This window comes from Andrographis paniculata, unplaced genomic scaffold (genome assembly GCF_009805555.1).
Source record: "Andrographis paniculata isolate CXL003 unplaced genomic scaffold, ASM980555v1 Contig52END, whole genome shotgun sequence".
Taxonomy (NCBI): domain Eukaryota; kingdom Viridiplantae; phylum Streptophyta; class Magnoliopsida; order Lamiales; family Acanthaceae; genus Andrographis; species Andrographis paniculata.
In genome coordinates this window covers 2,399,668-2,414,383 of record NW_026137587.1, presented here as the reverse complement: position 1 = coordinate 2,414,383, position 14,716 = coordinate 2,399,668, and the positions used below count along the sequence as shown (strand labels likewise).

At 31.1% G+C, this 14,716-nt stretch overlaps 1 protein-coding gene across 2 annotated transcripts; it reads right to left on the bottom strand.

Annotated features, from left to right (window-relative positions):
• Nucleotides 1–11,254: 11,254 nt before the first annotated feature.
• Nucleotides 11,255–14,716, bottom strand: LOC127254957 (actin-related protein 2/3 complex subunit 3). 2 transcript variants are annotated; one of them, XM_051280327.1, is made up of 6 exons: nt 14,574–14,716; nt 13,539–13,609; nt 12,999–13,104; nt 12,653–12,922; nt 12,294–12,353; nt 11,555–11,692 (listed from the first exon to the last, which is right to left on the bottom strand). In XM_051280327.1, the coding sequence occupies exons 2-5, from the start codon at nt 13,539–13,541 to the stop codon at nt 12,343–12,345; spliced, it is 390 nt and encodes a 129-aa protein (XP_051136284.1). In that variant the 5' UTR covers nt 13,542–13,609; nt 14,574–14,716; the 3' UTR covers nt 11,555–11,692; nt 12,294–12,342. The 2 variants fall into 2 exon arrangements, with proteins under 2 accessions (XP_051136283.1, XP_051136284.1); XM_051280326.1 differs by lacking the exon at nt 12,294–12,353 and having other exon boundaries at nt 11,255–11,692.

Genomic DNA, 14,716 nt, shown 5'->3' with positions numbered 1-14,716 from the left:
TAATGATCATGTCTAAATATAATTATCAACATATATATCACCTTTTTTAGTTTCTTAATTTACTTTTCGATCCAAATATATATCTTATTCAAATAAGCTGCTCCCTCCGTCCATTTTTTAATGTCCTATTTGATATTTACACGCATTTTTAGGTAATTAGGATTTTTGTTATAAAATAACAAATTTGCCCTTAATATTGTGTATATAAAATGTAAAAGTAAATAAAGTAAAAGTAAAAGAATAAATTTTGTGTATAAAAATAAAAAGAGCATAATAATTGTTGGACATTCCAAATAGAAAAATAGATCGTTAATTTGTGGACGAAGAGAGTATATTTGTTTTTGGCTATCGTCCTTTTGTATTTTTTTGGGATGTTAAATTAGATCTGAAGTTTGAAATGCTAATCTTATAAATTAAGATAATTATTTAATGTGATATAGGTATATTAACCGTATATTCTTAATGTATAATTGATTTTTAATTTAACATCAAAATAAACACAAATATTTACTTTAATATATAATGTATAATCTGATATTATTAACCAAGCAACAAACAAAGTAGGGGTGTGCACAAAAAAATGAAAATAGTTATTAAGATATTTGAGTTCGATTTTTTGAATATGTTTTAAAAATATTTCTGTTTAAATTCATAATTTTCAATTTTAATTTCACAATTAAATCAATTTGAATGTTGTATTAATCAAATGGACCGAATTCAAGTTAAACATTAAATTTAGTAAACTTTTTTTTTTTTAATACCAGATTTAATTGTATAATTTTAAAACTATTAGTTTATTTAAAATAGTGTAAAAATATATTAAAAGAGTATATCTAAATAAAATATATTATATTTATATAAAATCAATAATATTGTTGGCGCTCAAAATATTTTTTGACTGCTTATTGGAGAGAGCCTGTCGAAAATTGGGTGATACTCCGTCTTTCTCCAAACATAATCTGGAATCGTGTTTGCAAAAATAATAAATAATAATAATAATAATAATAAAGAGACAAAGATAAAAAGAGAAGAAAACAATAAAATAAAATAAAAAGAATAGACGATAAGAAAACTAAAAGAAGCAACAAAAAAAATCAAAGCATCAAGGAAAGTAAATTGAAGGGATAAAATAAATTGCATAAAATTAGAATTTATGTGGGAAGAGAAAGAGGAGGAGAAAGAGGTCCTTTCACGTGTCTCCCAATCCCTATTTATACTACTACTTATTAAATCTAGATTTGGCTAAAAATTCTTTTTTATTCAAATTTATCAATATCTTAATAAATTATTCAAAATCAAATAATATTTTATCCCAAATAATATTCTGGGATAACAAAATACCCCCCACAAAAGTGTCCGATCTAGCAAAATAAAATTTTCACTTGATCGATACTTTTGTAATCTAACATGATCAATTTTCATATGGACAAATGATACTTTCTCACGAATTGTTCCTAATGCCGCTATGGTCGGACCGGCACGCTGCTACCGATCTCCATTTTCTTTCGCCATCGACTTTTTGGTCATCGAAGCTCATCAATAATCATTTCAAACTTCTTATTTGTAGTATTGAATGGACTACCTTCATAAGTGCTGCAAATGGTCATCAAAGCTTCAAGACTTGACAACCACATCATCGATATAGACCTCCATGAATGTGCCTACAAAACATGGAGAATAGCGTTCGTAGTGAGTTGATAGGTTGTTCCATTTCGTGGCGTTGAGAACCTATTGGCTATCGGCATTACGGACTCATCTTCAAGAGTTGCGAAGTTAAGTTTCATAAGATAAATGTACATCCGCAACCTCTCATCCTTTTTCATCACTATTTCTTCTTTAATTTTTTGGAGGATATCTCGGTTAAAACTCCTTGGATGCTCGTGAGGTCTGAAATTAGGCTTCGTCGGCAAATCGATGTTTGACAATGCTTTGGGTCAAATTGGGTATCTCAACATAATCCCAGCAGTTCCTAAACTCCTTATTAATTCGACAATGCAATTTTTAGAAGCAACATCCAGTAAAGTGCTGATCCAGGTGTTCCTAAGTTTCGCCTTACTTTCTCAATTAATTTTGCTAAGTGGATCTTGCACTTCGAACATCGGCACGGTCCAGCGATCTAGGCTAGGGTACTGCTCATTGTCTTTTAATTCAATAAGTTGGTAGCAGGGACTGTCCTCCCCAAAGTCATATATTTCTGCCTTACTACCAAACAGAGATGTTTGGGCTAATTCAAGAATCAATCCCATCATAAATCTCCTCATTTTCGGGCCGTGACTCGACCTTAGAGTGAACTTCGAAAACCTCTCGATGTTAAGTTACATTCTTCCCATAATTCAGCTTCTTTTAATATCATAAATAAAGGAAATACTTGTATAGAGTAGAAAATTGCTTCGAACACATGTACTTCTATCAAAGGATCAAACTCCGTTTCCACAACTTTGACATGATTTCTTTTCGAAAATACTACACATTGGTGCAAAGTCAACAAAACAGACTGAGAGGTATGAATCTAATCTCGTCCATGGATCTCTGAATAGGTAGGTTTTCCTTTTTCCTTTAATTTTTCCATGATCCTACAGCTACTTTGACAATCAAAACGCTGGAGGCATTGTGCGTATTGCCGGTGGAGTCAGAAGTTCGCATTCCGGTCGGCACTAAGTCATTGCGATTCTTTCCAATATTTCGAAATGTTGATAATGTCATTATGTTAACTAATTCACCACCATCAACTAAAACCTTGCTGATCCGACGCCTATCAAGCGCTACCGTGAGCAATAAAGGTTTTTAATGACGTGTTTTATTCTCCGTCGGTTTCCAAAAAATTATGGATTCAGATGGAGCAACTTCTCTAGGATTTTCTTCCATTATCCATATAAAACGGCTATCATTTTCTACCCAAATATCTCCTTCTAATGTTTGGGGATGATCATTGAGGAGTGATAAATTGAATGGGTAAAAAAACCGATAGCATTTATCGCAAAATTATTTTGGAATCAAAGTGCACGATAAAAATCCTCGTATGAAACAATGACATCAAAACTTGCTTAAGAAAAATTATCCTCCTTAGTTTTTCTTCCAACTCCTTTCAACAAAATACAATTATTGGTGCTTTGTCTTTATCCTCATTTGTCGTCATTTACGAGGTACTGGCTTCAGCCTGGTGGGTTGGTTTCCACTCTTTATGCCCGATTGGTAGTAAATATAAATTAGTAAGAGTTGTCTTATGCTCGGCGTTGAGCTGAGGGTCGATGTTACTTGCAGTAGCTTGCACATTGTTGCCCTGTTGTTTTGGTCTCCACTTTTTTTGATTATTTAGTCGATGCCAAAGATTTTTGAACTAAAAAATTTTCTCGGGAATTGTCATAGTCACGCGTCCAGCTTGCGCTTTACTCAAATATTGTCCAAGAACATTGCGTGATGTCCCTGCATGAGTGGTGATCCCGGGCAGCACGTCAGAGATCGGTTTCGGGCCTTGTTCGCTCGCCAACCGCGCTGCTTAACGCCAACGCTGTCTGCGCTTTTTTTTGGGATCAGGACAGCTGTTGGTACTTCTTAGAAACTTGATTAATAGCCCAGCTCCCACCCATTGGAGCCCGCTTGGGTCGTCGAGTCGGGAAGAGTAATGACAACTTGATCTACCGACGACACTCTTCAAATCTCTCCACCATTCTCAAACCTTACTTCAGCAACAGTATTTGAATGTGGTAACATGTCCCATACAAGAGTTCGACGTGGAAAATGATAAGCCTTCCCTTAAGTGCTCTAGAAACTCTTTGCACAGTACGGGCAACTTCTGAAATTTTTCTTTTATTGAAATGTACGACCGCTACCATTTCTTTGGATGAATTCTAACTGCGATTATATCAGCAGGAAAATGATCGGTATCTATTCTCATATGTGTCTGATCAACAAGATGTAATCGCCATTCTCTAATTGCCTTTTGTACAGTATTTCGAAATGATACAATTTTCAACCGTATCGTTGAAAATTCCATGCCATTTACGAAAACTCTTTCCATTTAACTCTTTTTTGGATGGAAAGTCATGTCCATCCTTTGATTGGAGCTACCTTTCCTTAGGCAAACATTCAAAAATTTATTCTGTCTTTGCAATATCGAATCAGTATTGTAGTTTAGGACCGACCTTTTTTTGGGAGGCCTTTAATTCTGGGCATGTTTGTATTTTTCCTTAAATTATTTTTGATAGACAAGCCTCCTTAGATTCATCTTCCGATATCGTTTCCTCGCCTAAACCATGTACAAAATGGGTACCATGTTGAAGGCATTACTACCGAGCAGCTTGCGTATTGTAGTGAATTTGATTAGCAGCGAGTTGCGGTCGGGAAGAGGCCTTAACCATGGATGCAATGTTGTGGGACGCAACCGGTGACGTTTGAACTGGCAACGAGATCATTAACTGTTGCACGCCCTCGTCACATATGTCTTGAGAGCTGCTCCATTATGAGATTTCTTTAATCGGGAAAGTTGATAATGTTGTGCTGAGCCTAATTATAGGCTAATTTGAAGGCCACGACGAGCTCGAGCCTTCTTCATGGCTTGACAATCCCTCCGGTCGTGCCAATATCGGTTGTTGGACAACCTCTTGATGCGCACCGCAAGGGCGGCTTTCCTTGGGCACATTCCCTGATTTTGGGGTTTTCAAATCAGAACTGATTCCCATTGAAAATGATGCAACTCGTTGCTCCGAAGCTGAACCCATCACCGTGCCTGCGAAGCTCAAAAAATTGTGCATCCCTTGCGGAAATACACTCATCAGGCTGTCTAACTGCCCTCCAGACTCATACCAGGGTATCGGGACGATTGAAGACCATGTAGGTGCCACGCCGAATGTCGGGAAGTAAGCCAAATTTGGCGGCGGTGTCCAATCGTTCCAAACACCCGCTGAGCTTTGCTCCGGGATAAATTGAGGCTGCGGTAGCATGGATCTTACCGTGGCGGGCGGTGGTTGCATGTATGGTGCTATCATTGATGAAAAAATAATATGCAGGATTGCCGGAATGACCACAGATCTGGGTAAAGGCGTCATCGGGACGAATAATGAGTTTTGTCTATAATGAACGGGCTACTCCGTGCCCCCCGGCATATTAGACGCCTCTCCAACAAATCGCCCGCCTTCGTTCTGCATCGAAGCAAGAGGCTGCTTGTTTGGAACATCTTGATTCCGACGATCGTAACTTGGTCGAAGTGTAGTGCTTTAGGAGCTGCTGGTTCAGCCGCCGATGTTAATTGTTCAATCCGTACAGGTTCAAGTTCGGGGGTGATATCATGAGGCTTTATTTCCTTTCCCACTTCCTCTTGGAACCGAGTCATCTTTTCGGGTATTGTCTAATCAAGAATATCTAAACAATACTTCATTAATTGTTTCGGTCATGGAAAGCGGTTTACATCTCCATTCAAAAGCTCTCTAGAATAGCTGGTGGTTGCACATATGGATTTTGTCCCCCGGTCTCCATTGAAGTAGAGGCCTCTATGTACGGCATGTTCTTCAATGATGTCGGTGGTTGCTCGTCAATCCGTGTTTCATCTTTGGATTCTTGGATATTTTTTAAACTCATCAGATCGCTCGATGCATGACTTTGCAAGTTTATGAATATAGAGTAACACGACGTATTCCACTGGGTGTGTCAATCTGTTGTCGCTCAAAATATTTTTCGGAGACTTATCAGAGCGAGCCTGTCGAAAATCGGATGGATTCTATAACTTCTTCAAAAAAAGATCCGAAATCGTGTTTACAAAAGTAGTAATTCAAAAAAGAGAAAAGATAGACAAAGATAAAAAGAGTAGAAAACAAAAAAAAAAAAAAATCAAAGAACCCAGAAAACTAAAGGAAGTAAAAAGAAAATAAAAGCGAGGAAAGTAAATTGAAGAGAAGGAAAGACGACGGTCCTTTTATGGGTTTCCTTACCCATATTTGTACTACTACTCCAAATCTATTAACATCTTAATAAATTATTCAAAATTTAATAATATTTTATCTCAAATCCTCCCTCAGTCCAAATTGAATCATTTGATTGCGGATACGGTATTTAAGGTAATGATGTTTAATTAGTTAATAATAATTAGTTATGATATTATTTTTTATATAATTAATAATGTTTATAGTTTGAAAGTAGATTTAATATATATGATTAAAAAAATCAAAATATATGTTTAATTATTTAAAAATTATATAACAATTAAAAATTATATGTAATATGAATATCATTTTTTTAGAGAATAAAATTTTCTATAATACAAGTAAATAAAATAATATTTTTGTTTATTTATAATTAACATAAATTAATTTTATAAAAGATGTGTAGTTTTAAATATAGAAAAAAATATTTATTTTTTTTTGGAGAGAGATAGAAATAAAGAGATTTTGATCCTACGTCATTTATGATATATATTATGTAGTTAATTAAGTTGATTTATATTTGTTAAATATATTTAGATTTAATAATTTTTACCAAATATAGAAATGTGTCAATTGTTACGAGACAAACAAAAATAAAAATAGTGTCAATTGTGGTGGAACGGAGGGAGTAATAATTTTGGATAACAAATATATAATTCAAATATAAGTATATGTTTTCTCCGTCCCATCAAATTGATTCACTTTTTATTTATTAATCTTCCCACTAAATTAATCTATTTTCTTAATATAATGATAATTAGAAATTAATAAGTAAAATAAAAAATTTAACTATAGTTTATTAAATTATTAATATTTTTAATTTTATTGTTGGTTGGTTATAAATTTGAAAGTTGGACTAAAATTTTAATAATAATAATTAAAATAAATATTTTATATAATACTCCCTCCATCCCGGCTATCGTGTCTTGTTTACTGTAGACACGAGAATTTAGAAGTGGTATAATTAGTAAATAATTAAGAATATATTAGTGAAAATAATTATTTGCATAATAAAAATAATTTTAGATTAAGATTAAGATAATCAGTTAGTCTAATTAAAATTTAAAAAATTAATATGTGATTAATGTGTATAATTCTTTTCCAGAAAATAAAAATGACAGAATAAGTGGGACGGACGAAAATGAAAATGTAGACACGGTAAGTGGAACGGAGGGAGTACAAATAGATATTTATATAATGCTTAGAATCTTAAACTAGGTTTTAATATAATATATATATATATATATATATATAACTTTAACATTTGATTTGGTATTATATAATTGGAAAATGAGTTAATAGTGAAATTTGATTTCCAATGTATTTTTTCTTTGCTAAAAAAATTAAAATACAAAGTTATCTATTGCGCAAAATTATAAAATTATTTTTTTATTTCAATATTTTGGCGTAAACGGTCATACTTTTATATTGTATAACCAATTCGATTAAAGCCGGTTCGAGATGATATACCGAAAATATCGGACAATACTGTATACTATATCAAATTTTTTGATTTGTTTATCGATATTGTAAAAAATTTTTATATATACCAAAATACAGAAAAATATATATATTTTCTCTATATACTAAAAATGAAAAATTGTATGTTGTTACCATACCGAAAAGTTTGAAATTTTTAATATTTTTTTATGCGGTAAGCACACTATTTTGGTAATTCGGTATCTTTTATCGGCAAATTCGGCATACCAAATTATTAATATGATATCAGTACAGTAAGATACTAAACCTAAATTTTAATATTGTATACGATATGAAGTATAAATTTTGATGTGTCATGAGGAACAATTCCTACAAACAATCAAATTTAAAAAATTTGATATATTGTTTATTTTAAAATTTTTATAATTACAACTTTTTTATTGTGTTAATTACATTTAAATTATTAAAGTCAATTTTTTTTATTATTATCTAATTCCACATATTAATTTACAAATTTTTTTTTTTTAAAAAAAAAATCAGTACATAAAAATCTAGGTGTATCACTATTGAAATAAAAAGTTTTGAAATTTTGAAAATAATAGTAAAAATGTAATATTTGAAAAAAAATTACCATAGAGTAGTGGCAAAATTTTATAAATTGTCTCTATAAAGAGAGATTAGAGCACTCCAAACAGCTTTTAATTTGGAGTTGGGGAGTTAACAACTCCAGCCAGCTTTTAATTTGGCCTTTGAGATTTTAGTGTCCATTGTAGCAATGTTATTTTTTTTTTTGCTGGTAGTTTTTTTTTTTTTATATGAATATTTATTTTAATTATGTAGGGACTAATCTTTAATTTGATATTTTAATTATGTATATTTGTAGTTTTTGTTATTTATTAATGACAGAAATTTATAATTTTTAAATTTATTATAATCTAAATTTTACAGTAGGTAATTAAAATTTTTATAATAAATTCGAAATAATTTTTATACTATAAATTTATGTACTCTTTTTCCTTATTTGTCGCACAATAATATTTTCAAATGAATAAAAAAATGTATAATTTATCTTGCAATATACATAAAAATAAATATTTAATTACATGAAATAAATATTTAAAATAAAATTTAACATGTCAATATAAATATAAAATTTAACGTCTTTGATTTAATTGAAAACAATATATTACATAGAAGAAAATATATTACAAACACAAGTAAAAACAAATATTAATCTACATAATCATTAAAAATAAAAAGCACAATATTTAGTAATGACCTAAGTCACCACTGCTTCCACCAATGCCATTGAAGAATTGCGAGAACGGAACAGTTGAATTCGGTTGATACAATTCTATTCTTTTTCTTATGATTTTTTTTTTGTTGATTATAATATAATACTACATCCGTCCCATAAAAAAATATATATATTTGTCTTGCGTCATTGTACTTAATGTTGAAAATATCTTTATATTTGTATAATTTACTCCACAAATGTCATTGTATTTTGCATTATAAGAGACTAATAGAGATATTTTTTATATTTTCTTTTGATTTGGACTACGTATTGATATAATAATTAATATTCAAAAATCTAAATGCAAAAAACTCATGGTACTTTTCTTATGGGACGGAAGTAGTATACGAATATTTGTGTTTGAAACAACATTAAAATCTGTCAATATTTTAACCTCACGTTTAAGCATTTTATATTTTTATTTTTATTTTTTAATCTCAGTATATGTGTTAATTTATTCATACGATTTCTTCATAGTTTCAACAACTTGTGAAGTGTTGCTTATTATGGTTTTAACATCAGAATATACGTTTCCATCAACCATTTTTTTTTCATTTGTCATTTTTATTCCCGTAGATATGTATGCTCTCATAGAGTTTTAAAATTATAATATGTAACATTGAACGAGGATCCTTCAGTATCACCCTCATCATCTAAATAAATAGAAAATAAAGACATTGCAGGAGAATCGCTAATTGTATGCTCTGATGACGATAATACATATGTTGCACTATGTTTTCATGGAATTTTTCTACAAGACACACGGTCATTATGATCTTTAAAATTTTCAAAATCTTTCAATTGATCATAAATATGATCACATTTAAAACTCTCTTATTTTTTTTTAGCAAATATTTGTTTGACATCTCTCAACTGAAAAAAAAGAAAAAAAAAATACAGTTAGTGTAATAAATGTATGAAAGTTTTAGAATAATAAAAATTAGAGAGATATTTACTATATCAATTCTGATGCACCACTACGATGCAAGTTCTTGACTTTCTTCACATAATCAAAAAATAATCTGATTTTCTTTTTGTAGTTTATCCATATGAGTTTGTACATATTGAAAAATATTTACAACTCATTCATCTTTCTTGTGTGCATTATAGGTTTCGGCTACCTTGTCCAAAACTCTACAGATGATTGGTGGTTGCTGCAATGAGTCTTGAAAATTTTAAATATAAAATATATTTTAAAAAAAAAAATAACATCGTAGACAATATATATTGGTTAATTAGTTTAACATATTATGAAAGTTTTAAATATATTAATTATTTGATTTAACTTAATATATAATACTTTTAAAAATTCGGACAAAAATAGTAAACAAGACTATTGTCTTCTCACGGGGGGGAGTAATATATTTATAATTATATTTATTTGGCTCACGAGCTAGCTCGCCCCATTGCAGGCTAACCCACTTTCAATTCGCAATCCGCATAGGTTAACGTGTTTATGTCTGCATTTTAATGGACCTACAAAATTAAAATTTAACTATTTTTAAAAATAGGGCAGGATGGGCTAATCCGATGGGCTCTACCCATTTCGACAGCTATAGCAACCACCTGCCACGATTCATATTTCACATATGGAATTGCCCCTCGAGTAAACTATGTTATCAAAGAAAAATAATATAATATTAGTTGCGATTTAGCTGATGATATTTATTTGAAATAGTCAACCATGGTGCAAACTTTCATAATCCACAAAGTTCAAAGAAGAAACTTTGCGCATAAACGCGAGAGTCGTGTATAAAAGAAGTTGAACGTACATTTGATGTTCTATAATTGCATTAGAGAATTATTGTTGGACTTGATCGTTTTTGGCAAAAATATAAGATTAGCATAAATAACTTCTAGACAGAGAATATCACATATCACTTTAATTTAGCATTCATATAATTTTTGTATCTAATGTAATATTTATTTTAATTTAGAATTTTATAATTTTTTGTATTTAATATAATATTGCCTTTCTATTTAACTTGTAAAACAAATTCTAAAATAATAAATAATCATTTATTTATATTATAAACATATTATTAAATAGTAATAAATAATTATGTAAATAATTATAAAACTGAATATGAATTATAAATATAAAAAATTGTTTAAAATAATCTATAAACTAAAATATTTGGAAAAAATATTCTTTTTGAATTAAAAAATTGTGAATTGAAATGAAAATATTGTAACAAATATTTTTTGAATTAAAACAGCATATAAAAAGAGTATATAGTTGGAGATGGCCTTACCCAACTAGTACAATTATTCGAATGGCTAACAACAAAATATTCGATATCCTATAATTAGAACATTGAAAAACCATTTTGTTGGAATCTTCCAACAATTGACAATAAACTAATTGTTACAACAATGCATTCTCAAATTTGAAAAAGAAAATGCTCAAAATTGTTGAAGATGAATAATCTTAAATTGTTACATAAATAAAGATCCATATTCAGACATCAATGATGAAGAACTAGTATTTTTAATTTCAGCATCATACACAATAGAAAATGAATGATGAATTGAAAGAAGGCTTCAAAACTACATAGATTATTCAATTATAATCAACAAAAGCCATAAATAAGTTCCAAAGAAACACAAAAAGGCTAAAAAGCTGCAAAATAACAATAAAATGAAAGTAACAGCGAACAATGACGGCTGGAACTACAACGATGCCTCTCTTGCTATATATATATTTTCCTATTAAAGCCGAAAAGATACACATCAAAATGGCATATAACACATTCTGAGATTGTCCTCATTCATTATGCAGCCTTGCACATTTATACCATACCGATCGTCAGAAATGAATTAAAGCAGCAGTCGACTACACACGACCCCAATTATGCAAACAAAAGGTCTTAAATTGGTGTACTTGCCTGTCAATTTTAAGGGGCGATGATGTTCATGAACTTCCTCTTCGCAAATGCCAGCCACCACTTGTTTGGGGTTCCATTGGATCTATACGCCACGCCCAGTAATCTCCCGCTAGTTTCTTCCCGTATCTGCTTCAAATAATTACGGAAGAGCTCTGCGCTCGAAAACATGAGGACCCCATCATTGGTAAATACACAGGGTTTGTTCACAAAATATTTTTTTGCCGACATAGTTTCCAATGAATATTAATAAAAAATATAATATATACACGCATCCACATAATATAAATAATATATACTCCCTCCATCCGTCTCTAAAAATCTCATTTACATTTTGTGTCATTGTACTTAACATTAAAAATATTTTTATATTTGTATAATTTTTTATACATATGTCATTATAATAGTATTATAAGATACTAATAGAAGTATTTTTGTCACTTTTCCTTAATTTGCACTACGTTTTCATATAATTAATATTAAAAGATCAACACGACAAAAGTAAATGGGACCCTTAGAGCCGAACGGAGGTAGTATTATATTTTCTTACAAAAAAAATCAACTATTCAACACAAAAATATCAATTTTTATATTATCAACACAATTTTTCATATTTCACATTAAAAAAAGACCTCAAATTTAAACACTAAACAAACAAACCCCGAATGCCTGCAAAAACTAATAAGACCCCGGGACAGAAATAAATAGCCAAAATACCTCTTCTATAAACAAACGTAATGACAATGCTTAAAATACCTTTGACAGTAACTCTTTTCCCACCCGATATAAAATTCTTCAAACAGACCTATTTCGTATCTACATATGTACAAAAATTTTCTTGATTCAGATCATCATTTGATGTTTACGTCCATTTCTATTTCAAACTCAAGCATTAACTATATACAAGTACTCACGTATGATATGGCAATTGTCACAACTTATTACTGCTACTATACCAAGATGTTATATATAATAATTACATTCAGAATTTAAAACAAATCTTTACGAATTTAAGACTAAAATTCAACTTCGCATAATCGCACATTTAAATGTAGTGAAGGGTATCATGTAGCAAGTATTATTTGTTGTCTGTGTATGGTGGGGAGAGTTTTTACCTGCCTCTTTCTGAGATTGAGCAACAGTAAATAATCCGGGAAATTGGAACCCAGGCTCTCCAGGCACCGGAACCTTTTCTAAACCCAGATTAATAATTGCTTTGGTTCCTTCTGCCAAAGTTCTGCAGCCTTCTAGCCTCTTCAGGGCAACATTTATATAAAAAGTTAAATAGATAAGAAGCTTATCGGCAGAACTCTGGATATCAAAGTTTCTAAAAAAGACATTAGCACGGAAGAATGTAATCGCTTCATCAACTATATCCGTGCGATCTGCAGAAAACACACAACTTTGTTGATATTAAATTTGTTTTTCCTAATTTGGCAATTACAAGTAAGCCTGTTTAACCTTGTTCTGAACTCGGCGCAGGTCCTTTTATGTGACTTTTCAGTGGAAGCAAAGGGCAACCGCATGCTTTATCAATTTCTTCATCAGCAAAGCTGGAATGGTAGACCTGTACTTTTATACAGCTATGAATTTGAGAGTATTCCTTGAAAGCAAATCCGGTTACTTAGGAGATACATACCATAAATTCAAACTGTGAATTATCAAATATCTTTAGGGAAAAAAAGAACACCTTACAAAAGGATATTGCCAAATATTAAAGAAACCACTACACGAAAACCCGCAACTACATCCACTAGAAAAAATCCATAGAAAGTTAAGTTGCACTAAGTCAAAACTAGTGAAACAAGAATAGTGATAAACTTAAAAACTCTCCACTTAAAGCCCCCAAAACGATATATTTTATAGAATAAGTACTTATCATTAAAAAGTGAAAACACCATGTACATTAAGGCTCCTCTTCTAACTAAAAACTGAGGACGATTATTAGCAGCAGCCAAGAAAAAGCATACACTAGCTGAAAAATAATACAGGGATTCTTACCATGTCAACTCAATGCGACTGTTATTTCCGAGTCACAACAATGCTGGCTGCCAACAATTGCAGTTATCCAACTGCTATCATCATATCATATCAGATGCAGAATTCAAAATTAAACTCAAATGAAAATTTTCTACTTCTAACTTAAGAAATACATATGGTACTAATTAAATATCTCAGATCTGAAGTTATTAATCTACACAAACAAAAACAAGCAGCAAAAATTTTTTGTGGCAATTTTGAGCACAATTCTTTTGCATTCATTTAACACAATAATAGATCATAAAATAAAAATCCAAGCGATAAACAAGAATGCAGGATCTAAAAGAAACCAAGCATCAGTTGCAGTAACTTAGGAAATCAAATGAATGGGAAACAATATAATGTGCTGTGTAGCTGATAATTGAAATAATCAAATAAGAAATTCAAATGTGCATTGTATGTTTGTGTGCTTGTATGCATGAATGTAATCATATATCTATAAGATTCATTGAATTTCAGGCATCATCAGCTATAACAACTTCCAAGACATGCATTAAGATCTCCTCTCTGCAAGCAAAATTTATTTCAACAATTCCTTAAGGACATAATTGTCAAAATCGAATTGGAAAGAAACCTAAGCCAACACAAAGTTATAATCTTTATATTCGATTACAATAAGATTTATCAAACGGCCAAAAATTTCGGGAACAATCTCAGGCATATGAAACCAGACCTCGATCAATGCCCTCGGAATTATTTTTTCTTTTAAAATCAAACAAAAAAATCTATATCGCTAAATCCTCACGAACTAAATTTACCAATCAACCGAACAAAAACTTCAACAATCAAGATTTCCTGCCAGAAATCAATCTCCACTAGTTTGGTACACAAAATCAAGAACAAACAGAAGATTCAGACAAGGTTTATGAAAATCCCAAAGGGATCGAGATCGAGCAGCGGGCATAAAGAAACACAAGTCACGATAAATCAAGGAGAGCATTAAAATGAATCCAGTAATACGAAATCATATTCATCTAGATACAATAAGTTCATAACCTGAATAGTTCCTCTCCTCTGATGCCAAGAACTTCAACAATCTCCTTGCGACGCTAATGAAAAACCGATGGCTGTGGCAAAAGCAAGACCAGTAAGTTTCGAACAGTCGGTTCGCCGGTATTCAAACCGACGAACCGAACCAT

Coding starts and splice junctions, on each gene's coding strand:
- LOC127254957 (XM_051280326.1), bottom strand. Junction 12,923..12,998: donor TGCGCCGAGTTCAGAACAAG/GTTAAACAGGCT, acceptor TGTTTTCTGCAG/ATCGCACGGATATAGTTGAT. Junction 11,693..12,652: donor TCAATCTCAGAAAGAGGCAG/GTAAAAACTCTC, acceptor TTTCGAGCGCAG/AGCTCTTCCGTAATTATTTG.